Raw genomic sequence first — 26616 nt, 5'->3', positions numbered from 1 at the left:
CCTCTTCCTCAATCTGCCTTTATCCTCCCTTCGCCCCCTTCAACTAATCGAGAATAGGGCTGCAAAAAGTATCCTTGGCCTCAAGCCCAGGGACTGCATCTCTCCATCCCTAAAGTTTCTCCACTGGCTCCCGGTGACTGCGAGGATCAAGTTCAAGACCCTCTGCATCATCCACAAGGCCTTCTGGGGGTGGGGAGCCTGCTACATCCAACTGTATCACCCTAAAACTTCCTTCTAGAGCCCTTCTGTCCTTTAGCTGCAGCTCTCTGAAGTTCAGATGCTTCTCAAAGTAGAGAGTGGGGATAGATCCCTCTCTTCTGCAGGAGCTGCCCTCTGGAATGGCCTCCCTGCCCCTCTAAGGGTTGAGCCGGATCTCCTTAGGTTTCGAAAGCTTCTTAAGACCCTCTTTTTCTCTTCTTCCTTCCCTCTCCCCTGCTAATGCACCTCCTCTGCAGTATTGACTGGCTGCCTGGTCCCTTCTGAGTCCTACAGGGTGCCAAGGTCCTCCTCATCCAGTCTACCCCACCACCCCGGTCCCCCTGATTCCCTCCTACCCCACTAAACCTGCACTTTCCCTTCCGGGGTCCCCTCCCCTGACTAGCCTGGCAGGGTGTGCATCCCTACCGAGTCTGGTCCATCCACGTCCTCACACTTAGTATGTGGACCTCACTCCTGCACTCCCTGCATCCCCTAGCACTTGCCCACCTGGCCTCTCCTGAGCGCTTGCCTAGCCACAGGGACCCAGCTTCCCTTTCCCTCACCCCGCCCCCCTTGCACTTGTATGCCTCCTCTCTGCCCTAACTTCCCTTCCCACCCTAGTACTATCCCTCCCCATTACTCCCCCACTACACTTCTTGTTACAGCACTTGCACGATCCGAATGTCACAAGTCCAGGTAGGCCCATTTATTGTATTAGTCTTCCCTGCCCACAAACCCCCAATTCTCTTTTTAATTCCTGACATATATTGTAACAACACGCAGGATTCAGGTGGACCTTAAAAGGGAACAGGTGTTTGTGCAGGATAATCCCCCTACCTAAGCAAAAGAAATCCAAAGCTGCCTCCAGGTAGCACATTTTTTATCATCGCTATTTCCATGATAGTAACACTGTCACACACCTGCTGTGAAAAAAGTGTGGTGTTCTAAAAATAATCAGGCTTTGAATCAAACATCTGTCCTGCACTCAGAACTGTGGTTTTCCAGTAGACTTAATAAAGCTGACCAGGCCTTAAAGCGACCTGGCATCCTCTGCCATCTTGCAGGTCGCACGAGCTCACAATGCTTTTTATTTTGTACCAATTGAACATCAATGAGTGCAATCCTAAACTGGAGACAGCAAACATCTGGCATACCTGTAGCGTGCAGCTGCAGCATAGAAAAACCAGAACCGCTCGCTGTGAAGGCAACATTCACCGAGTAGAGACACTGCATACTGGGGTCTGGTCCTGCCAGCTGTCTGTTAAGCACATTGGTCACTTTCCTTTGTGGAAAAGGACTTTGCAATAGACGTTCGTACCTAGGGGTAAAACAGGGACACTACCACTCTTTCACTGGAAACTTCTTAAGATTTGTTTGCAATTACCAATGAACTTTCATCATCAGTATATCCCAGTTGTGGGGTGTAGGGAGGGGGTGACAGTAAATCCTTCTACTGACCAGATCAGAAAGGCTTGATTCTGACAACCATTGGACACGTGGCCGTTGGCTAACAAGAAAGACACACCTGGGACAGTTTTACTTCGCACTGCAGCGGATATATTTAGCAGTACACTTTAGCAAAAAGCTTTTAGTCTGCTGCTATGATTCTGACATTGCAGAATGCATGTGTAAGGGTAACACTATGAACCCTTTGCATGTCTGCTTCTTTTAGCCCGGCATGTCCACATAGTGAGAACAGATTACACATTCTCTGCTGTGTGCTTGAGCAGAAGCCTCATCCATGCAACCATGTCTTTCAGTTGCACTTGATTTTATCACTGACTTGCCCAAGGAACAGCAGCACGAGGCCAATGCTCAAAGACATTTTGCACTGTTACCCGCTACTAGAGAATTGGGCTTGGACAGAAATACTATGGATGGTGGACTTTGTGTGCAATAAAGTGTGCATGTGTCATATTATTTTACACCGTCACAACAATGTTATATTACCAGACTTTCATATGGCAGACACTGAACCAAAAACATTAAGACTGATCATAGAGGCGGCATCCATCACATTGACTCCACAGAGAGAAGTTATAAATAGCAAGCTTATATGAAAGGAAGGCCAGCCGCCCGCTTCCCATGAACTGGGTCAAGGTGTCTAGTTATCGGCCTACAGTACCCCTGTGTTGCAACATTCTATTCAACTATATTACTGATATGACTTACCAAATATTTATACTCAATGTTGTGAATGAGTATTATTGAGCTAACCCAATGTCAGTGTGCCTGATTGTTTGAGAAAGATTTCAGTTCCGCTGAATGTCTGTTGTAGGCTTAATGATGGCATTCCCAACATTTGTAAAACTGGAAGGTTTTGAATTAGTCATACCCACTGGCACTGCTCTGGGCAACACCCCAGGCAATCATTTTGCAGCCTGCTAAGCAATTACAGAAGGGGAAAGACTGTATCCAAAATGGGCAGGCCAGTCCGAACTGCTAGGTCACATCCCTTCTGCGCAAGACCACAAGCATCCCCAGACATGTTTCGGCCTCGTTGGGCGTCATCAGTGGGGAGTAGGTTGAGGACATTAGGTCCAGCAGGCTCAGGACCCACGTCTGGGCATACCCGTCCCACTCGGGGTGACTAAAGTAAAACCAAAAGGTGATGGTTGTAAGATTTTGAATTAATCATAACCATTGGCAGAACTCTGGGCAACCCTCCAGACCATCGTTTTTCGGCCTACTAAGCCATTGCAGATGGGGAAAGACCATGTGCAAATCAGGCTTGGTCCCACCCCAAAAGGGGAATTTGTAGCAGCGCATTCCAAGCATACCAGTTGAAGATGTCTGAGCGTATTGCTGCCTGCAATCCAGCTTGGGAGGATTCTTGTGTGTATGTGTTTGTGTGCTGCACATGGTTGTGGGTGTTTCTATATGCATTGGGGCCATATTGCTATACCTTCCTTCTGTGCGTAGTGTTTCTAGTCACTGTTTGGCTGTAAAGATGTGAATGCTGAGCTGGTCTGAACATGACAATGGCATGGAAAAATAGCAGCATTGTATAAAAGGGCAAACATGTAATTGAATAGCCTTGTCTGAAACCCAAGAACTCCACTGACCTTTCTGTAATTGGTTTGTTCATTGTAGGCATTAGACATATCTGTCACTGTCTAAATTAATCTCTGAAAAGGTTTTTTCCCTACGAGGTTACCGAATAGAAAGTCTATTTTCCTGCATATTCTGTTTAAGCTTGAAAACCAATGTACAGTTACCAGCCGAGGGTCAATAACCACATTATAAAATAAAGATGAATGACCTTGGGCTACTTGCCCCTTTTTCTTGCCTTTTGTGAATACACTCTACTGAAAGGACCATATAAAGGTCTTGCTGCATTTCTGGTGTGAGTTTCTTGAGAAATATTTCCCCCGTTTAAGATTATGTAAAGAGGGGAGGAAGAAACTCCTCAGGCAGATCATATAGCGCAGCATGGTAAGGCTTTAGAAACACTTTCAGGCAAACTCCAAATAGTGGTCTCTGCTTCCTCGGAGGTGCTGATCCTGTTCCATGAGTGCCTTTGCCATAGGGTTCACGAGCCTCTGTCCTCTTCTGGACTACCTACCCTACAAGATAAGTTCAGAAGGAAATGGCCAACAAAACATAGAGAGACCAGTACATATTGTTTATTAATCCTGTCAGCCCCCCAGGCCTTTCCTACTTTAGAAACTCGCATCTGTACATTTCATGTCAACACAAAGTCAAGTCCTGTATAAAGGTTATGGTCTGTAGGTGCCCAGCCCTGGTACTCGCAGGTTTCAAGATTCATCTTTTTCTCTTGCCCTCAGGGTCTTCTTCTCAGACCTTTGAACTGCTAGGGAGCCCTGACCACATACCTGTTGCTTGTGGCTTCTCCAAAGGCTCGTTCATTGGACCTTGAATGTCTCTGGGTTGTCTTGAAACTTTTCTGACCATTCTTCTTGTAAAATTCTCAACCTATCTATGTCTCAGATCGTGGGATTCTCTGGTTTTGCAGGGGTCTCTGAGGGTTTTCCTTAGGGATCCCCTTTAGGTCTATTCTTCAGACACTACGGTTGTCTGCTATCGACCCCATAATTGTCTGGTATCTCTAGGGTCTCTCAGGGACCTATAGGCCTGTTCTTTAGCCCTGGTGGTTTCTCTGGTTTCTCTCTGCTCTCTTGGAGTCCTAGCTTCCGGTTTTACTATAGGTCAATTCTGTCAGACCTTGGCAGCTCACTTGCTCTCTGGAATGGTTATTTCCTCCCCTCTGCATTCTTTTTCAGGCAGTCTATATTTAAAGCGATGCTTCCACGGGCCACATCTTGTAATCTAGTGTGGGACAAGTTTCGAATCAGGGCTTTCTGGTGCTTCTCTTCTGTACTCTTGCCTGGTTCCATAGCTTTTCTCCCTGCACTGATGCAGGCTGAGTGCTTTGATTTGGTTTAGCGGGCTAGATTGTTTTAAGTAATGACCTCCCTGTTTGATGTCGATTTCTCTAACTTTGTTCTTCCCCGGTCTCTCTTAGGGCTTCTTGTGGGGATGATTTGTTATCTCTAGAAGAGGGACCATTCTTGGTCCGCTAAGTTCCCGAAGATTTAAAGCTGCATAAAGGAGCCGGCACCATCTTGGAATCTGCTTGAGCAATAGCTGCAGCTCTGTGGCATTCAGCCACATCTCACAGGAAAGTTGCACAGCGGTATGTGCAAGGAATCGCAGTGCATACCTTGCATGCTGTTCCTGCTACACCCTGTATTGGGCATTTGACTCCTGACAGCCGCTGCAGAATTGCCCGTTATCCATCTGGGTGTTGAACGGCCTTCGTTCGAGCCATATTCTGGTCTCACTCAACTGCCTCGTGTATGTAGGAGAACGACAACTTGCAAAATTCCAGTTTTCCTGGCTCCTCTACCAGCTTTACCGGTCTTGTTGGTATAGAGATACTGTGTCTCTGAGGGGGTCTGGACCTCGGGGGATATCCTGCCGATCACCATAGGGAGGCGCATCGGGTGGCAGCTTAACCAACCCACTTCCCCTTGGCTCGGCCCCATCACCTAGCAGAATTGGGAGCAGGTCCAACTCACAACACTGTTCTGTAATCTCAGGGCACAAAAATGCTGTTTTTACAGATTTCGCAGTTATGAGGGAACGAACTGTTAATACCCAACTCTAAGATACTTGTATTGAACTCAGAAGGGGGAACGACTTAGACCTCTTCCATTGATTCACATCTTTGCCTTGTAGGATACTGGGCAATGCCCCTATCACTGTACTAGTCAATGTTCTTCTGATTGTGTGGAAGCAATTTTCATTAGTGTAGACTTGGGTAACCTGTTCAACTTAAATTAAACCAGGGGCATGAATTGAAGTTGCAAGTTACTAGTCCGCCATAAAAGCCAGTCGCCAACTGAATGTTATGCATACATAGAGCACACCATTTCTTACTTGCCAAAAGTAAAAATCACTAGCCAATGGAGAGTGGCAAGTGCAAATGTTGCACCCTGAATTAAATATTCCTATGCTTGTGATTCTGTTTTTTGTTATGTTATTCAATATTTATACTGCACCCATTACGCCCATAGGTGTCGCACTGCGCCTGACCTTGATGAAAGGTGGCATATTGTGACCCTCCGGACCTTAGTCTGTGAAAAGTAAGAGGAGAATTGGGGAGGAGATGAAAGAGAAACTAGAGAATAGAATGACCAAACTCATCGAGAAAAACAATTGGGATGAATTTGGAGGATATGGTCGTCGAAGTAGGGATGCATGTTTCCCAAATGTGATATGTTATTGGTTAGCATGAGTGTGGGACTCAGGAGAGTACAGTTTGCTTTGGAGCAGAGTTCTATTGTTAAGGTTCAATCTAGTTATGACAAAGGATTGTACAAGATGAAGTTAGATGGTGAGTTGCTGGATGATGGACTTGACATGTGCTCACGTGGGCTCTAGTAGTGTGGAGGCTTTCACCAGATAAGTTTTGGACAGAGGTGAAGCGTTAAGGTGGAAAGTCGAAATTATTTAACTATACAGTAAGGGAATTTGTTGAATTCAAAAAAACTAATATCACTTGTGTGCATGGCACATCTTAAAAAAGAAAAGTCTGACAAAGGGGTCATAGGCCAAATATTTTATCATCCTATGTTTATATACTTTTCCTTTCTTCATCTCTAAAAAGACCTAGGCGAGGGGTAGATGAAGTGTCTGTGGTGGTGTACCCAAACATTCCTTAATATATCTATGTTTAGGTTTTTGTTTTAAAATTGACTGAAGCACAGCCTCACCCCCAAAGAATAATGGGTGCCATGCATGAATCATATAAAACATTAAACAAAGTAATCAATTGTCAATTAAACATTCAGAGCAATGACTTTCACCCATTAAAAAACAAAATTGTAAACCCATGCAATAAAAATAAAAATGAGGGTCAACATTTTTCATGATGAATTGTATGTAATTCCAGAAAAATATAGTTGATAGAAGTGTTTGAAGATTTTGGACAATGCTTCTTATAGTAATGGGAAGAGAATTGGTCACATCTGACATGACTCAATGAGAATATGTCCAATGATATACGTGGGAATAAAAATACACAAAATACCTTAGCTACAGGAAGACCTGAACCCACCAAATATCATCAAATGGTATACCAAATAAGCAGACCAATCCCGTGGGTTCCATGTTTGACCAATCCAAGGTTGATAAATTGAGTAGCCAAAGCATTGGGTAATGTCATCGGAACTACATAGAATTCAAAAACATGCTAAAGTAGTAGCTTCTCCAAAAGCCCATGAAGTGATCTGCAATATCTTGCATGGTCCAGAACCATGTCATTTCAAATACACACATGGCAAAGCCTGTGGTTTCCCTTTTTTAAGATTTGCACCTGGAAGATAGAAGAAGAGGTGGCATAAATAATTATATTTGTTTTTTGATAACGCACTTAACACCAACATGTGGTTTCTAAGTACGGGAACAGGATTCAAACCTGTGTTGCGCTGCGTTGTCTTGCTTCCAAGGCAGGCGCATTGCCCCCGTCCAGCCTTCCTCCGCATTGCCCCGTCCAGCCTTCCTCCCCAAATGTCATTTAAAGGAGGGATGAGCACAAAGGGGGGGATACTCCCGTAAAGTTTTTTGTATGAACTACAAAGGCACGAATGAACATTAATTAATTCTATCTTGCAAAGGGTTAAGTTCTCTCTTTGATACTTAAGATACCTGGGTTGGAACCTTGTCTCCTGAATAGTTTCCCCAATTTCCCTCCAACTGTTGAAGTGCTTCATCTCATTGACCAAACAGGCGGGCGTAAAGGCGTGCATGCATGTGAAGTCAGTAGCCAATGATCACATTCAAGGCACTTTGGAAGGTACTGTATCGTTTCACAAACACAGGTAAATCACTGCAGAAAGAAACGAGTTTGAAAGTGCACGGAAACAGGCTTCAGAGTTTGCATCCTACCCAGGTAAGGACTCATTGTTTAAGGATAAGTATATCATTAGAGTATCACTTATTTCTCTGTTGTAACAATCTTTCAAGGAAAGTTTGACGACACATTTTCCTGGGAAATCACTATTATATACGACTGCATATCAATATTGTAATTGTGTAACATTGTTAGTAGAATGTTCCGTAAACTTACCACTGTCTCTGATCACCACATCTCCCTCTTCTCCTTCCCAGGTCATAGAAGACAGCACAGGCGTCCGCCGAGTTGTGGTGACGCCGCAGTCTCCAGAGTGCTACCCTCCAAGCTACCCCTCTGCCATCTCTCCAACCCACCATTTACCACCTTACCTTGCTCATCATCCACATTTTATTCACAATTCTCACACCGCCTTCTATCCGCCAGTCACCGGGCCTGGAGATATGCCGCCCCAGTTTTTCCAGCAGCATCACCTTCAGCCAACTATATATGGAGAGCAAGGTGAGCCAGCACCACAGTGCTTGTTTCTATAAAGCCCTTGCCTCGTTTTGTGTATGCATATATTGTGGGTTTGGGCATGACTTGTGGTAAGAGAGAGTTCTTGGTGCACTCTACCATTTAAATATTGTATAAGAGCCCCCCCCCCCCACACACATTCGGAGCCGCAGTCTCACAGCTTGCATCCACAGTGGGCCACGCAAAGCTGGGGAAGAAAAACTCCCCTCTCCTTGCCTTGCATGGCCCATTGGCAGGCACGCTGGGCTACAAACTGTCAGAAAGGCCCCATGTTTCCCCTTGACAGTGCAAGCCAGCCCAGGAGCGCTCCCTCTGCTGCTTTTGCACCTTAGGGAGCGCTTGGTGTTAACACTGGGTTGGGCTGGCTTTGGGAATTTTGCTATTTACTGAAAAGAATGTTTATTTTCGATTGTGCGAGTGGACGAGGCGATTTTGCAAACCCTGGCACTGGCCAGGACTTTGAGCATTCGTTACCAATTCAGGAGGAGGAAGGAGTCCTCCGAGACACATGGAGCAAAGAGACAGATCGAATCTGCAGAGGACAGGGTAAATGGAACAAGGCAAGGTCAGCTACAGCTAAGGATCAAAAGAATTGAGTCCAAAGGAACTAGGTGAGAAGCTAGCATGGGTCCTGCAGAGCAAGTAGGGTGTGAATTTGATACACTACCTCGTGGAGAAAGAGCAATGCATGGATAGCTATGGCAAGCCACAAGGGGCAGAACGCAAAAGGAGCTATCCATGTTGCATTGCCCTGTTCCTGGCTGTAGTTTCCTTTCACTGGAGTATGCAATGTTAGTTGGTGCTTAATTCACCACGCATGGAGATTGGGCACGTGGAGCGTGCCATGGCAGCCACTGAAGAGAGCTGACTCTCTGCTCTAAGCAACACAACGTGCCTTGGGCCCATTGGACCACTGGATGCGTTGGAGAATGTGAGTTTGTCAGAGTAAGGGAAGTGCAAGGGTCAGGGAGAGCAAGGACCTTTCTGGCCGCGAGCAACACGAGGCCCTTATTGCTTTGTCCGGTGTGGGGAAGTCTGAAGATCCAGCCATCTCATGGGAATGTGATGGCTACGTGGGAAGGGGTAAAAGGGTCTCCGGGGCTCAGGGAGTCTGATGGTTGGGATAATATGGAAGGCGAAAGAGACCAGACGCCTTGGCAGTTCAACTGGATTCACTCTACAGAGGATTTAGAAGAGAGAGTTTAACTTGCAAGATGCTATTTATACAGTACACGCATTGCTTTTATTCTTTAAGATACAGCATGCATACAACATATTTAGTTATTTATTGGTCATATGTAATGCGCACTATACAGCAAAAATTGTGTTTCAAGGCGCATCAAGACAAAGGGGGGGTGATAAATCAAAGAAAGCAACGTTCCTTCAAAGGTCTTGGCAACATTCGAACGTGCAAGTGCTATAGTATGAGAGCAAGGGAGGGGGAGGAGGGAGGGGGGAGAAGTGCAGGAAGGGGTTGAAGGGGTGAAAAATAATAAGAAAGCGTTCCTACTAGTCCGCTAGGCAAGCAAGAAAAAGGGAGAGGGGGAGGAAGGAAAGTGCAGGTGTGGCAGCAGGAGGGGAAGAGGAGAGGGGTACAATAAATGCAAAACACGTGAAGAAGTGCAGGTACATGGTAGGTAAAAAGCAACATGGAAAAGCCTCACCTTATGATGAGGGGGGCTACATCACAATGCAGGTATAAGGTAGGCAGTCCATGGTTGCAAATGGGTAATGCATAACACAGCCAGGATTCAAAGTCAACTGGTGGTTGCAGGATGGTAAATGCAAACACAGCATGGGTTAAAGTCAATCCGAGGTTGCAGGATAGTAATGCAAACACAGTACGGTTTAAAGTCAATCAGTGATTGCAGGATGGTAGATGCAAACACTACGGTTTAAAGTCAATCAGTTATTGCCTGTAGGAATGCGAACTACAGCAGAGGGTGAAGCTCAATCCAGGGGTACTGGTAGGTAAAGTATAAAACCCAGCACAGGGCAGAAAGGACGACAGAAAGGGGGAGCAGGAAGGCAAAGAAGACACAGCAGAAGAAGAAACAAGAAAGAGCCTAGGTTACAGATCAATGTGGAGGGGCACAAAGTGTGCAAAACAGCAAATGGTTGGCAGAAGGAAGTGGGGGGTAGTTAACCAATGCACGTGGAGAGAAGCGCGAAGAGTTGAAGAGGGCAACCAGCAGGAGCGGACAAGTTGAAGGCTCAGGGGCAACGTGCTCACCTTGTAAGCAAGACAGGTTCGATCCCCGCATGCGCGCTTAGAAACCTCTGGGTATTAAGCACATTATAAATAACCAATCATATCATAAGGCTAGAGAGGAAAGTAGAAGCGACAAGGATACGTGAGAGGGCGAGGGCAGGAATGAGGGCTGCTTCACCAGGGGATGGAGGATGACACAAATGAACCAAGAGGGAGGAATTGAAGAGGGTGGGGGGTGGAGGGGGAGAGCAGGGGCGAGAGGAAGGACATACGAATACAGCCTCAGCAAATGAGGGCAGCAAGCAGAAAGGGGGGCATAGAAGGGGAATCAAGGAACGTGGAGACGGTGAGCTGAGACGGGGCAGAGAAGGGAGAAAAGGAATGAGAAGGTGGAGGGCAGAAGACGGGGGCACAGAAGGGGAAAAAAGCAGGAGAAGGAAGTAGGACAAAAATGGGACACAGAAGCGGAAGTCAATGTAAGATGACGCAGATGGCAGAAACGGGACAGAAAAGCGGAAATCAAGGCAAGAAGAGGCGGCAGGAAGAAAAATTGGGGCACAAAAGGGGATGCAGAACAAGCGGAGGAAGAGGGCAGAGAGGCGGGGGCAAGATGGCACAGTCAGGCAAGTGGAGTAAGCAGCCAGAACAGGGGAACGGAGGAGGAAGTAACGACTGAAGAATCGAGTGAGGTTAAGGGGACAGGGTAAGAGTAAGGAAATCAGTGAAAGATAAGTATATAGAAGGACAGAGGAAAGTAAGAGAAAAACAGACAAAGGAGGTGGGAGGGAGAAGGAACACCTTACTGCACGAAGTGAGAAGGTACACGGCAACAACGTGTAGTGGGAGGGTCAGGGGCTGCAGTAAGAGAGTGGAATGCGGAGACAGAGGAGGAGGGCCTGGCGCGTTGTGCACGCCCAGACAGGCCCAGACAGGGTTCAGCAGGACCCTTAAAAGAGGCCCTTAAAGGGGGCGGGGGCAGCGTCATCTGCCGGCTCCCGGGACGGCAAATGGAAAATACACCAGCCCAGCCAATCTGTAAGGAGCAGAGGCAGGTTACGGACCAGGCAGAAGAGTCCACACTTCAGTCTCTAGAGTGGCGGCCATGATGGAGAAGGCCCCGCCATAGCACTGATGAATGTAGCCCCTCAAAGGCGCACGGGCAGATGTTGATGCCCAGTGGCCGATCTCTTACTTTTAGAGTAGTTCAGGAGCACATTTCACTTTTTATCTCAAAAGAAAATATCAAATAATTTGAACAGGACGTGTTGCACAAGATACCCCACATTAGCAACTGTATGTAGTCGCTGCAATGTGGTCTGTGATTTTGCAATACAGATTTCCACAGAAAAATGAGAACATCTGTGAGTTCAAATGATATCAGTCTTCTTTGAAACATGTTGGGAAAATACCGGAAGGCTTATGTGGTGCGTTGTCTTGCAGATACATAAACACGAATGTGCTTTATAAAGTGCAAACCTAGATGGCAAGCAATGGAGTCTGTAGATGGGGGACACATCCAGAGGCTTTAAAGTAAGGTGTGGGGGTAGCAGAGGATCAGCGTGTGGGGAGCTCTGCAGAGGGAGACGGGCGAGATTAGCAAATGGAGAGATGTACTTTGAAGAGTGGAGCACCCTTAGTGTGCGATGGAGGGGGCCAGCCTTATCTGCATGGGTAACCTTTTGCAGGCCCTTTACCTGTTTTATTCCATGTTACTTCCAGCTTGGTTTGTCGGGGCCTCTGGTGAAGTTGAGTTTCTCAGCCAGGTAGAGAGGTGTTTTGATTGTGACTGCTTTTTAGATGATGTAGGCTTAAATGAACATGAAGCAGGCTTGCAAGTGCAGTCAGTGCAACTCCTTGAGTATGGGGGCGATGCAGTCATATTTTTAGAATCCTATGGCAAGGGATGCTGCAGCACGCTGGACGGATTTCAGAGGTGGTTTTAGGGGCACCTGGGACCCCTGTGTTTAGCGAATTTTCCCCCATCCACGCGCGAGATGAACATGGGCCAGAAGACGTTAGGCCCTAGGTTGCAAAGGCATTGAATCCGATTTTAAGTTAACCCCATCATGACTGCTTCAATGTTGACTGGAATCACAACAAAACCGTAGGAGGGACATGTGTAGGTCACGGAACCTTGCTTTTATCACTTCTAGGTGCCACCTCTGTAATTTAAAGGGATAGTCATTGTGGGTTTAATGACCTCCTCAATTCCTGTACCATTGCTTGGCCTAACATACTCCAAATCCCTTTCCATTTGCGATTTCCGACTTTTACAGGCTTTGTGACTTTTTGCATTGGTGCTATAGTGCTGAACACCTGTCCCATTAGGGTGGACAGGGACTCGTATAATATAACTTAATAATATAAACTGTGAACTTCACTCTTCCTATTTGCAGGTTTTAATTGACCCTTTTATCACTTCGTTAATATGTACACCTTTAATAATTCAACAATGTCAATTCAACCAAGAACTATTTTGCACATCTCTCTCAAGTCTTGGGTGCCATCTTTGTTCAACATCACTTTCTAACTTGCAGTGTCTTCGATGAGTCTAACAGCGTTTTACTTCTTGGTCTTTTGTTACCATTGATGGCTGACCAGCCTAGTTCTGAGCCATTGTTCTCATGTCCTTAATTAACTATTTCAGGAGCACTTCGAACCTACTGTGACACGCGCCGCCTTAACCGGTCAAGTTCATACGTGGAAACCCCCAAGGGAGAGTTCTTCTTCCCAGCATGCACACATGAGGGGTATAGGGTCTAGCTTTTGGGACACTTGTTACCTCGACCTGCAATCGCCATAATCACTATGAAAGAAACAACCAGCTGACGTGTGAACCTCGATCAGAGGAAACATTTCAGACCAGCAATATGTTGAGGGCAGGTTCAACTAAGCCTGTTCCTTTTAAAGGAATAGAACCTGAGAAAGGGGAGCGGTAATGCCCCTCCACCCCCTCTGAGGTATCTATTGCTATTAGTACCACAGCACGTCCTACTGGGGTACTAATAGCATTTTTTCTCAAGATGAGAAACGGCGTTCAAAACTGTTCTCAACTCAAGGAAAATAAAAGTGAAATAAATGCCTGCCAGGGATTCGGGAGAAGGGACTGTACGTAGTTCCTTCCCCCTTCCCATGGCAGCCGTTAAAAAAAAAAAGAAAGTAAAAAAGGTAAACAAAATGGCCACCATAGAATGGGGAGAAGGCATTGCAAGTAGTGCCTTCTCCCTTTCCATGACGGATAGGGAAGAAAGGAAAGGAACTCTGCACGACTCGGCGCTCCAAACAGAGCACCTAGGGTTAGTGTTTTATGGCCAGGTAATGACCCGGCGAGGGCCAATCGGATCATTTGCAACAATCTGATTATTCCTCACCGGGGATAATAGTATAGTATAATAGTTTATGCTGACTTTCTTGAAGGATATTATGAGAGTAGAATTCAAAGCCATATATGGATATTGACTTAAGATCTAGATGAGCAGGACTATTCTAGAAAACGCCTACAACATAACCACCCTAGATCCCATTTGCTAAAGGGTAGCATATGAATTGTATACACGCACACACACACATACACACACCACACATGCACAAACACACTCACCCAGACACAGCGGACCCTGACCCAGTCCATACATCTCTTGTATGGCTCTCCATAACTTCCCAGGCTATGCTGAAAGGATTCAGAAGCATGATTCTGGGGAAGGGGCTCCTGGAGGGGGGCACCGGTACTCCATAAGTAGAAGACATGCTGTCACAGACCATTGCATAGGCCTCTTGCCTACACCAACAGGGACCCCTCTATCCCGCCTCTCTGTTTCTTTGCACTGTCCTGTGTAGCTGCCTCTCTCTCAGTGCTCTGACTTTTATCCCTTCTCCCTCCATTGATCAAGTTACCATCTCATCACCCTCTTTCTCGAACATTCCATTCTTTGCCACTTCTAATCTGCCTGGTTGTTACTGGGGGAGGGAAAGGTTCCAGTCAGGCCTGCCAAACAGGAAGCCCAGAGGAACACAGAGAGCGTGTGGTTCTAATCGACACTAGTAAACTCGCTCTGTTTTTTCCATGAGTCATGCATCACACTGAAAGTAATGTTACTGATGCCAAGTTCTTCAATACAAACTAGTAACTCCTAAAAGGGGGTTACAGTCCTCAACATAAAAGGTCTGATGAGGGATTTATGCGCTCCCTCCATCCACACCTCTGAACTCAACTCTCCATGAACATCAATGTCTACCTTACTCCATGGCTGGCAGGTAGCATTGTCTCCCTTCCCACCATGACCCACTCTTTGGAACTTGAGCTCTACCATGTCATTGCTTTCCGCCACCACTCTTTTCTCCCCATACTACCTTTCCAATTCTTCCTCACACTCTGCCACCATTTAGTTTTTCCTTTAGTTCACTCCCTTTTTTATGCACCTCCTTCATCCCAAACCTTATTGTCCCAGGTTTTATTCTCTTTTCTGATCACTCATCTGAATGTATGGTTGGGACAGCACTGCCAATGCTCTCCCTCCTCATCCTTGTTCCCTATATTAATGTCTTCTCTCTTCAGCTCGGAAGCCTGTGTCTAGCTGATGCGGCTTCTTTGCAGAGCCTTCCTGCAGCCTCCCTCAACAGCAGACTCGTTTCTGACAGCCGCCCATTTCATGGTTCAGCCTGCCTCCAGGCCCCCTGTTTGGCATCACATCCCAAAGGGTTCTGAGGCTTATAGGGTGCAGCGCCCGCTCTCGCTTCCTCAAGCTTGGTTGCTCGCAAAGTGCATGGTTATCGCCACATAAAACGTAACACAAATAATTAATAAAAGTTATGTGAGAAAGCCGCTCATCTCCAACCTGCCGTTGACTTTCTCTGAAGCGCCCGTTGCTTTTGCCAGCGGAACATGTTTATTTGAGAATATGGCTGGTTAAAACGCTCCAGTGCTAACTCTTCAACCAAACCTATCTTAATATTTAAGCTAGCTCTAAATGGAAACGTATTCCTGAGAAAGGATGCCTGGCCCTTTCATGTACTTTATTTTATGGAAATAGTTTGTAGCTAGACCCTTTAAAAAGAATTTCACTTGGCTTCCTCCCCACCGCGAAGTCAACTCAAGGCAAAGCGGCCTCACGCTTTGTCTTTGTAGTTTCATTGAATTTTCTTTGTCGATTAAAAAAAACATTTACCCCAGTTTCGAATTCGGGGAAGGGCCCAAAATAGATTTGGTATATAGGGCAAAGGTGTAAATAAAGTGAGAGGGGAAAGAAGGAATGGGAGTGCAACCTCCAGTAAAAGATAAAGAAAGAAAAAGGAGGGCGAAGGGCAAATTCCAAGAACTAGGCAGGAAGAAATGCAGAATTAATGAAACATAGACCCTACCAATAATCATTGCAAACCACCTTTAAAGTTTCCGGTACTTTTCATAAAAAAATCTGCCTGCAGTCATGTGAAGCTTGAGCCATGGAATTGCTGCATAAACCTCATTGAGGGAAGAGTCCATTGGGCTGTCCAAGAGATTGTTAATGGGTGTAAGTTGTGTCGGACATTCCGAGTGAATGTACTTGGTGATGCTCCCTCTGGTTCCAATACTTTAGGGTAAAAGGCAAGGAAATGGCATACCCACTGATTCCGGAATGTCATTAGATTCTTCAACAAGCATCCCGTGTTTTGGCATTGACATCAGGGTTATTCACTCGCAGTCAAGCAAACTAAGACTCTTCAAGCTGTGAAAACAAAGAAATTGATATGAGGCAGGGAAGCCCAAAGGAAACACACCAACACAGGTTACAAAGAACATACAAAGTGCTTTATTTAAAAGCTGCAACAGTTACCAAAAAGTCAATTGACAAACGGATAGCTATTCCGCTCTCAGAGTAACAGAACAAACTTCAACGAGAGTTCACTGCGTTAGTGTGAGAGACCGTACATTGGGATACTCCTGTTTTTATACTCTTCATCCTGCTCTGGCCAACCCCCTCGTGGGTTAACCATTCTTAGGACGAGGCCTAGGGTTCCTTGCCAGGTCAATCCCATAATGTATGCATTTTGATCAGTTCCGCTGATACAGTTGTTCATTTACACATAGGTCAGGGATAGGACAAGGTCTCAGTTCGCGACCCCAACAAGTGGCCTGCAGGCATATTATTTATTCATGTGTGCGGAGGTCACAACGGCCAGAATCCCACTCGAAATGTCATTCGGCCTCCATTTTGATGTTCCGGGTGACTTCCACATTACAAGAGAACCTAAAATAGTGGCTAAATCCAAGATGGCGATTTACACAGTACATTAAGGTCAAGACCTTGCCGTGGAATCTATTTACACAATGTTTTAGACAACTTGGCGTAGGCCAACACACATTCAAACAATGCAATAGGAGGTATAATATTATTTCGATTCCGACAGACCCTCCTTTTGGCCTATGCCAAGTGCTAACATCATTCCTAATACTTTTGAAAATAACTCCATGTGTTATCATCCATAGATTCCGAATCATTGTCTGTAATGTCTATAGCCATTAGGTCGTTCATAAAAACCTCTTGTAACATGAATTCTTTAAATGCTGTATCCGGGGCATATATTTTATGCCCTATTGCGCTCACTGCTTGGGCACAACATCCCCCTAGCATTCCACATATGCTCGGGAGGCATTGAAACAGCAACAAAGGAAAAGCAGGATCCCTAAAATAACCAGAATAACGGAAAGCACCTTCCAACCCCAAGATCGTAAAGAATCCCAGAACCAAGTGCTAAGATTCCAGTCTCCTACAGGGATATGTACTTCAGAACTAAGAGTATGCAAGTTCTGTATTGCTTTAAAAATTGTTGGCGAGGAGTCTGGTACGAAAACACAGCAAGCGGACCCCACTAATTTGCATAAACCACCTCGTTCTGCCAAAATGACATCTAGTGCCATCCGATTTTGGAGTGCTACCAATCTTATTGCTTTTTGCTCTAAGATCATATTGTAGAGTATGTCCGTGGTCCGGTTGATCGTTCTCTCCAGTACTCTTGCTAATCCCCTAATGTTCTCTGAGTTTGTTATTTGTCCCCAAAAGGGCACAACTGATTTCGCTATGTCTCCCAATACTTGCCCAGGGGTATCTCCGTTCTCGTCTCGCCGCGGGCGAACCTTAGAAACCTCCAATGTACTGGCTACAAATACCCCGGGTAACAATATTCCTAAATAACAGGTTCCCTGCCAATCCTTGGGCAACCAGGGAAATGCTAAACTACCACAAACAAAATAAACAGGCCCCCCTACATACAGAGGCCTGTTTTCCCCAGACAAATTTACAATGTTTTTACAACCTTCAAAATCTCCCATTGGCCTAGTGCCATTTCTCTGTACACAGAACGGAACCGAGTCAGGAGGTACATCGTCCTTATTGCCTATCGGAGCCATTTTAAAGGAAATCAGAGTTTGAAAAGGAAGAGATAGTTTATCAGACGGCCTAATAGAAGCAACGTTAGGTTTACTTCTATTTGCGAAAAGCGAGCATCCCAGGAGAGTCAATTCACGTTTCTCTAAATCATTCAGATTAGTTCCATCAAAGTTCCCTGAGATGCTATCATTCCATCGGCCAAAGAATAGTGCTCTAAGAGAGGCATAGCAAGCAGTCGTTAAAGGTAGAGGATGTATATACCATCCCAGTCCCTTGTTCCCATGTTGCGGTAAATGAGTACAAATCCAACAATTACTCTTATTAAAAATGGCATGAGTAGCATTCATTACTATCATCAAAGTGTTATTATGATACTTTTGTCTATCTTGGGACTCTCTAGGGGACAGAGTGTGAAGGTGTACAGAGGGAGTCAAAACAGTTGGTACAATCTCGGTCGGTAGTAAAGGTTTCAGAGGATAGATTTCTTCGAAATACCAAAGTCCTACAGCAGCGGTTGCAAAAATAACAATTATCATTATCAACACACAGCAGTACGTTTTCGGGGCCCAGACACATTGTTCATTGTCCAATTTGGTCACCCCCTTGTTCACTAGTCCAATGCGGGGGGCAGCAGCGGAGGTGGCAGGCATCGTAGTTCCTCAATCGACGACCCCAATGTTCGTTGCTGGCGACGCTACGGTCGCGCGATTTCTTAGTCCTTCCCAACCCTAGCCAGCAGAATCCCTTTTGTTCAACAGAACTTTCTCATAACAAGAGAATTTCCAATCACCTCCTTTTTCCAAGTGCACGCAAGACTCGTGCCGTAGTTCTATTTCCTTCGTCGAAGGTTGTACCTGGTGGTAACCAAAATTGTCTGGTCCGGAAGTAAAGTGTCGTCACTTCCTGAGGGAAGCGACGTGTCGGAGGCGACGGAAGTCGCAGAGCTCGAAACAGTGTTTTCCGGAAGTGATTTTTCAAGAGAGTGCGGAGACAAAATGGACTGTTCCCCAAGCTCCTCGGGCTCAGAGAGATTCTCTGACGCACTCACAGCGCTGTTTGCTACTCCAAGATCAGAGATTGTAGCATCAGCGAGGGGTTCTGCTTCTTCTGTAACGTGTGGCGTCGGGTGAAGAAGTTTCTTGACGTGCGTCGCGTGATTCCAGTTCTTCTTTCCAGCCACCTGCACTGCTGTCCTGGTGACCAATAACACCTGGTGGGGTCCCCGCCAGCGAGGCACGAGACAGGAAGACCTCTCGTAGGCCTTCACTAGGACCCAACTTCCAGGCTGTATATCGTGTCCTGGGCCTGTGAACCGTACAGGTAAAGCCGAGTGCACCTGGTGATAAATGAAATACAGGTTTTTAGTTAACTGGTTACAGTAGTCTACAAGCAATACATTTTCCACCTCTCTCAGGGCTTTAGGTTTTGGGAGACCCCAAATGTTAGGAGGTCTCCCCATCACTACCTCAAATGGAGAAAGCCCAGGTTTAGTCTGAGGTGTGGTACGCATAGCTAATAACACGATAGGTAAGGCATCTGGCCATTTTAGTTTGGTATCAGCACATGTTTTTGCAAGTTTATTCTTTAAAATACCGTTGTGTCTTTCCACCAACCCAGCGCTTTGAGGATGTCTAGCTGAGTGAAATCGTTTCTCAAAACATAGGGCTGTGCATATCTGCAAAATTACTGCTGCAATAAAGTGGGGACCATTATCCGACCAAATTATCCTCGGGAGCCCAAGTCGAGGAAAGAATTCTTTTACCATAATCTTTGCAGTGGTCATGGCGGTAGCATCTTTAATGGGGAAAGCCTCGACCCATTTACTGAAGGCACAAATAATTACAAGAACATATTTTAGATTATTACATCGTTCCATCTCAATAAAATCAAAGTGAATGACCTCGAAGGGAACAGAAGGGGGCCCAAAGCTTCCCCTTGGAGTCACTGTCCCCTTACCCACAATGTGCTGTAAGCAGATCATACAGTTCTGGACGTGCCTCTTCGCAGTTTCCAGAATCTTGTCATTTACCCAAACTTGTTCTAACATTTTCATGATTTGCTGGGCACACACATGTGCAGGACCGTGTGCCATCGTAACCATTGCCAATACTTATGAATCAGGGAGCAACCATTTCCCTTCGGATGTATCCACCCAACACCCTTCATCATCCAGTTTCCCCATTCCTTCAGCCCACCTTTTAGATTCTTCTATTGTTGCATCAGTTTGAATATCTCGGACAGACCCAATACCTTAATCCATTATGTAAGCATCTCTCATTTCCCTCGAGGCATACATGTCCGTGCCAAGGTCTGTGGCCGTTTGTCTGGCTATCAAGTCCGCAAAAGCGTTCCCTTTGCCCACATCATCTATGACCTTCCGATGTGCTGCACATTTCATGATCGCTAACTGTTTAGGGAGTGAGAGTGCCGAAAGTAATTGCACTATCAAGGGGCCATGCTGGATCTTGGTCCCATGTGAGGTCAGGAACCCTCTTTCCGACCAGAGCCTTCCAAAGTTGTGAGCTACCCCAAATGCGTACTGGCTATCAGTATATATATTTACTATACGCCCTTGGTAGAGTTCACAAGCTCGGGTCAATGCTACAATCTCTGCGGCCTGCGCGGAGTTATGCGAAATTCTCTTAGTTTCGACAACTTTGCTCAATGTAGTAACTGCATAAGCAGCTGTAGATGTACCATCCGAAAGTTTGAAGCAGGAGCCATCGCAAAACAGCTCCCCTTCTGCATTCTCCAAAGGAGTATCTATGAGATCTATCCTGCCCTTCGTTTCTTGTTCAGTGGTATACAGGCAGTCATGTAATTCTTCGTCACCGCAAACAGTGTTTTGCGGGAAAGGTAAGAGTTGAGCCGGATTAAGAACACAACTCCTCTTAATTTGGATGTGAGGGGCAAACAGAATTACTTCATACCTTGTTAACCGCGCAGAGGTGAGGTGTTGTGTTTGGGTTTTGTTCAATAGAATATCAACAAAGTGAGGTACCATCAAAATCAAATCATGGCCTAGGACCATCCCCTCACTCTGTTTTACAGACGCGGCAGCAGCGGCGACAGCGCGCAAACATCTTGGCAAAGCGCATGCGACAGGATCAAGGGCGGAGGAGTAGTAGCCGCACGGCCTATTCTTCCCTTCGTGTTCCTGTGTTAACACAGCCAAAGCACATCCATCACATTCATGCACAAACAACACAAAGGCCTTGTCATAATTTGGAGTACCCAGAACCGGTGCAGAACATAGCGCGGTTTTGAGAAGCTCAAATGATCGTTGATGTTCTGATTCCCATGGCAGTGGCAGAGAAATGCCCTTCTTCGTCAGAGCCAACATCGGTTTTATCACTAGTGAGAAGTTCGGGATGCACAACCTACAGTAAGAAGCCATACCTATCAGGGCTCTGACTTCCTTCTGTGTATTTGGAACAGACATGCCAGAAATTTGTTTTATTCTTTCAGGTGTCAATCTTCTCCCCTCCTTTGACAGGAGGTAGCCTAAATAGGCGACCTCCTGACAACAATATTGAAATTTTTTAAGCAAAGCTTTGTGACCATTTTTAGCTAAATGAACAAGCAACAGTACAGTGCCTTCTTTACAAGCAGTCTCAGAGTCTGCAGCCAAAATCAAATCATCAACATATTGGAGCAGCGTACAAGTAGGTGGCAATTTAAGGGTGTCGAGCTGCTCTTTCAAAGCTCTACTATAAATGCTGGGACTTTCAGTATACCCTTGAGGTGCCCTTGTAAATGTAAATGAGCGCCCCCCCAAGGTGAACGCAAACAAATATCTACTTTCTTCATGTATAGGAATACTAAAGAAAGCGTTTTTTAAATCCACAACGCTAAAGTGCGTAGCCGAAGCGGGGATAATTGTTAATATCGTCGTCACATCGGGCACAATTGGAAATTGTGGGGCGACCACTCTGTTGATAGCACGAAGATCAATTATGAACCGGTATGGAATTGCATTGTCACCTTTCTTATATACAGGCAAGATCGGACTGTTACACAAACTACCTGTAATCTCCTCGATCACCCCACGATGCACAAAATCGGAGACAATGCATTTCAAAGCACGTTCACCCTCAGCTGATATTTTATACTGCGGAATGCGTGGCAGTTTCACTCCATGTTTCAGTACTATTTTAACGGGCTCAATCTGTAACACCCCGACATCATTGTCGTCCACCGCCCACAAACATTCCGGGATAATGCTAAACTCAGGGGGTAAAGGTCGAATCAAGAACTGAGAATTAGGAAGTTGCTGTGGTGAAACCGTCAGCCGTACTCCATCAGAAGAACAATGAATTACTGCGTTAAATTTTTTTAACAAATTCAACCCCAGCAAATTCTCTCCACAGTTTGAAGTGAGAAGAAAAGGTCAATGGTCCGTAAAGGGACCCAAAGAAACAGATACCGGTGCAGAAACCGGACAGACAGTTGGTATACCAGAAAACCCTACGGAAACATTTGTTTGCCCTGACAGTGGGATGTTTGGAACCCGAGAATGATCAATGGAGCACTTCTGCGCTCCAGTGTCAATCAAAAACTGGTGTTTCCTATTCCCTACTAATAGTTCAACGTAGGGGCCTTTCTGATTAACGGGAATAGGTGAAGGTTCCAAACCCTGCTTCGGGCAAACCTAATGAAATAGAGTATTGTCGAAAGGAAGCTCTTCAGAAAGGTAGGCAGCAGAAGGGTGATCAAATATGTTCCTTGAGTCCACTCTCGAGGTCTGATTTTCCCGTGAAAAAGGTTACTGAGGGTCTTGTAAAAGCTGACCTCTATCAGGGCCCCCTGCTCCAGGGCGGCCGCTAGGTCGTCTACCCATACCCCCAAACGCACTGTTTGACCTCTGGCGAAGGACAGGGCACTGTGCTCGCCAATGATCTTCCTGGCGGCAATAAGCACATTGATTAATATCCACAGGACCCAAAGGAGCATTTCCTTTTGGGACATACTGACCTCTAGTCTGTGTCGTGCCACCTCTGGGGTTTCTAACAATTTGCTGTAATAATACTTTGGTTTTCAAATCTCCCTTCCTCTTTTCAATCTTTTCCTTCTCATTATTAACATGGTTCTCATAATACTGAGCCATGTGCAAAACCTCAGATTGAGATTTTGCCTGCCAAGCGCTCTCAGAGGACATAATCTGTGACTGGATGTCAGGTAACAATCCACGTACAAATTTGTCCACGAACAACCTTTTCCCCGACTCTGTACCTAAATCCTGTCCACTGAAGTCAGAAAATACCTGCTCGAATCTATTAAAAAATTCGGTGGCGCCTTCAGTTTTTCCTTGGACACAGGCCGTAAGCTTGTCCCAAATAATTCTTTTCTCTGGAATTATAGTTTTCAGTTTTGCAACAATTCTATCAGGCAAAGTAAATATCACCTGTGGTGGTTTCTCACAAGCTGGTCTTTCCCCATCAATTCTAATCATATTAGCCCACGTATCTCCCAACCCCGGCACATCGTCTATTGTCCGAACCTGTTTCCATACATCTACGGGTAGGAGTACAGGGAATAACAAGTCAATATCACTCAAGGTGAACACAGAGGACTGCAAGACGGACTCTATTTCTTTGTAAAACCCCGTCAGGTTTTTCCTGATATTGGAAACTGATTGTCTAATTGTGTTCACTTCCTGTCGTGAAAACGGGACGTGAACAAATTGCGATACATAATGTGCAGGGATATCTACAGCGGGGGCACCAGTCCCAGCGTTGGCGGGGATCTCAACTTTTGGGACAAAGGTCGGAGGAACCTCTCTCATAGGCAACTGAGATATAGCTACCTCCGGCCACTTACTAAGCAACAGGGCCAGGTCGAGCGCTAACGCAGCTGTAGAAGTATCGGGCGAAAAAGCCCTTTTACAAATCCCCAATAATTCTATGGGGCAACTAACCCTCTTTCTTACACATTCTTCTTGCAGGTGCTGTACCATCACCTGAATTACCTTTCTTTGCATTTCTACTGTATACTGACTATACGTGTCGTATACTTCATCTGGCGGAATCGATGAATCCGAGATCCATCGAACCGCATCTTTAGTACAAATTCGTACTTCCTCAGGTGCCGATCTACGGCACGGAAGGAACCGTGTCTGTACATATATTCTATCGTCTTCGTCGTCCTCATCTCGTGACTTTTCAAAGTCTTTCCTAAACTCAAACAATTTTTCAACATGCCCATATACTTTCTGCTCTGTGTCCCTCGAAAGTGCCAAAGCATTCAAATCTCTCACCCCTTGTGGAAGATCCGAATTTTGTAGTCTACCCCACATCACACACAAATGAGTCCCCAAACCTTCGATAAAAACATTTTTCTCGGGAAAACTATTCAAATTAGATAATGTGTAAAAAACATTAATTTGATCACCTTTCTCCATGCAATGCTTAGCCCATGCAAACAATTCCTGTTTCCTATCTGCAGAAACAGTACTACGGGTGACGATCTTTGATCCTGCACCTGGATCAACTTCAGTCAGTACGGGGCCACTCGGGAGCAGAGGTGTAGGTAAATTTAATAAAGGTGCAACTATCGGTGTAGAAGGAAGGGGCGGTGCGATAGGTGGAGGAACAACAACCAGAGGACTAAGAACAATAGGTTGTACAGGGGGAACAGGAATAACAGGAGCAACAGCAGGAATGGGCAGAGCGCCCAAAATAGGAGCATACGGAGGTGGCGCTGAGGCATCAGGCCTGCATTCGTTTAATAACTTCTCGATAAATTCCTCAGAAACATGGAAATCTTTAGAGGGGTCAATTTTCTGGATCCTGAGTGAAAAAGCTCTATCCATATTTTTAACTGATTCTGAACGCTTTTCTTTATCATACAATAATGCCTTTTCGGCGTTTGTTTTATGACGATGTGCATGTTTATCCCTACTTTTAAGCTGCTGTAATGCTTCTTTTTTCCAATTCTGTAACACAGCAAAGGCTGCTGGTTTAGCCTTTTTCTTTAACAAGATCGATTCTAAGTATTCAATACGGGGGATCTCAAAACTACTGTTGATTGGCCACTGAAATTCGGAGGCATGTCTGGTCTGTCTGTGCCAAATATCATTAAATACTATACTTCCAATGCCATACTTACAGTACATAGTACATGCCGGTGACCCCTCCTGTGGTGCCGGGCGGCCAAATTCCAAGGATTGTCGATCGCTGCGGAACAGAGCCCTAAAGCAGCTAGACAATTTCCCAGCCATTTCACAAAAAAATGGTGTTACCTGGTCAATAATTGTGTCTGCAGATACAATACGCCAAATTCAAATTGTCAGGGTTAAATTAAGAGCCGGGTCACGACTGCACCTGACCAAACCTAAGGAGGACCGTACGGTTTATCAAAGAACTTACCTAACGAATTTTACCTTGTGTTTGGTGGTTTCGGCAAATCTGCCCGCCTCAAAATTTGGACCCTCGTCAAGATGCCGTGTCAGACCACACGACTATCGTCCAAGGATCGGATCGTGCAGCGCTGCCGAGGTATCGCGTCTCGATCGGTCGGGCCCACAGAATCGCACCGTCCGATCCCGGTTCGATAGTCTGCGTCAACCTTCAGTGATCCGGCATCAATCTTGAGGGTCCCTATTCGGGCGCCAACTGTGAAAACAAAGAAATTGATATGAGGCCGGGAAGCCCAAAGGAAACACACCAACACAGGTTACAAAGAACATACAAAGTGCTTTATTTAAAAGCTGCAACAGTTACCAAAAAGTCAATTGACAAACAGATAGCTATTCGGCTCTCAGAGTAACAGAACGAACTTCAACGAGAGTTCACTGCGTTAGTGTGAGAGACCGTACATTGGGATACTCATGTTTTTATACTCTTCATCCTGCTCTGGCCAACCCCCTCGCGGGTTAACCATTCTTAGGACCAGGCCTAGGGTTCCTTGCCAGGTCAATCCCATAATGTATGCATTTTGATCAGTTCCGCTGATACAGTTGTTCATTTACACATAGGTCAGGGATAGGACAAGGTCTCAGTTCGCGACCCCAACAAGTGGCCTGCAGGCATATTATTTATTCATGTGTGCGGAGGTCACAACGGCCAGAATCCCACTCAAAATGTCATTCGGCCTCCATTTTGATGTTCAGGGTGACTTCCACATTACAAGAGAACCTAAAATGGCGGCTAAATCCAAGATGGCGATTTACACAGTACATTAAGGTCAAGAACTTGCCGCGGAATCTATTTACACGATGTTTTAGACAACTTGGCGTAGGCCAACACACATTCAAACAATGCAATAGGAGGTATAATATTATTTCGATTCCGACAAAGCCAAGGACCAGTTAAATTAGATTTCCTATCCCTTTGTGAGTGATGTCGTCCTGAGCTCTGCCCCTTGATGCCAAACCCATCCTGCTCAGGAGTGTGCACATGGGGGGGAAGGATTTAAAATACAAAGTCGCTATAAGTTTTCCTATCCATGCTCTTTCTCATCCACAGTCTGATTCTAGTTGGGGATTGGGAACTTTTTTGTCTTGTCCGTTCTTGATAAGAAGTCTAAATTAACAGATGACAGGCTCTAGTCACCTTCTATCTCCCATCCCAAAACCTATTTTACTCAAACTAAGTATGACCTGTGTCACAGATGGCCTCAAAAACACACCAACTTTTGAAGATGGTTCAGGGTTCTTTTTATAGTATATTAATATGGTTCACATAAGGACTACCCCTCTCTTTCTCGTCTTGCCCTAGACTCGCTCCACCTTAGCCCAGATGTCGCTAAATCCCAAGGTGGTCACTAGAGATCATTTAGCCCCTACTATCTAGAGTCTGGCTGGCTATTGGTGAGGGCCTAAAAGCAAGTGCCCTCTCTTTCCTACTCTCTACATGGCCTTCTAGGTAGATACTAACTTGGGGTCCCACAAGAAGAATGAGATCAAGAAAGTGGTGACTTCCAACCACTCGGCTCTCCCGGATCCTTAT

At 45.6% G+C, this 26616-nt stretch overlaps 1 protein-coding gene across 3 annotated transcripts in view; it reads left to right on the top strand.

Annotated features, from left to right (window-relative positions):
• FNDC3B (fibronectin type III domain containing 3B) overlaps positions 1-26616 on the top strand; it is a 796261-nt gene that overhangs the window by 436806 nt on the left and 332839 nt on the right. For all 3 annotated transcript variants that reach the window (XM_069618738.1, XM_069618739.1, XM_069618740.1), the window contains one exon: positions 7834-8077. In XM_069618738.1, the coding sequence (XP_069474839.1) occupies positions 7834-8077 (244 nt within the window). The remainder of the gene's footprint in view (positions 1-7833; positions 8078-26616) is intronic.

This window comes from Ambystoma mexicanum, chromosome 10, assembly GCF_040938575.1.
Source record: "Ambystoma mexicanum isolate Mex_15411 chromosome 10, UKY_AmexF1_1, whole genome shotgun sequence".
Taxonomy (NCBI): Eukaryota; Metazoa; Chordata; class Amphibia; order Caudata; family Ambystomatidae; genus Ambystoma; species Ambystoma mexicanum.
Note: the sequence above shows the minus strand (reverse complement) of the source record. Positions and strands in the feature narration are given on the sequence as shown.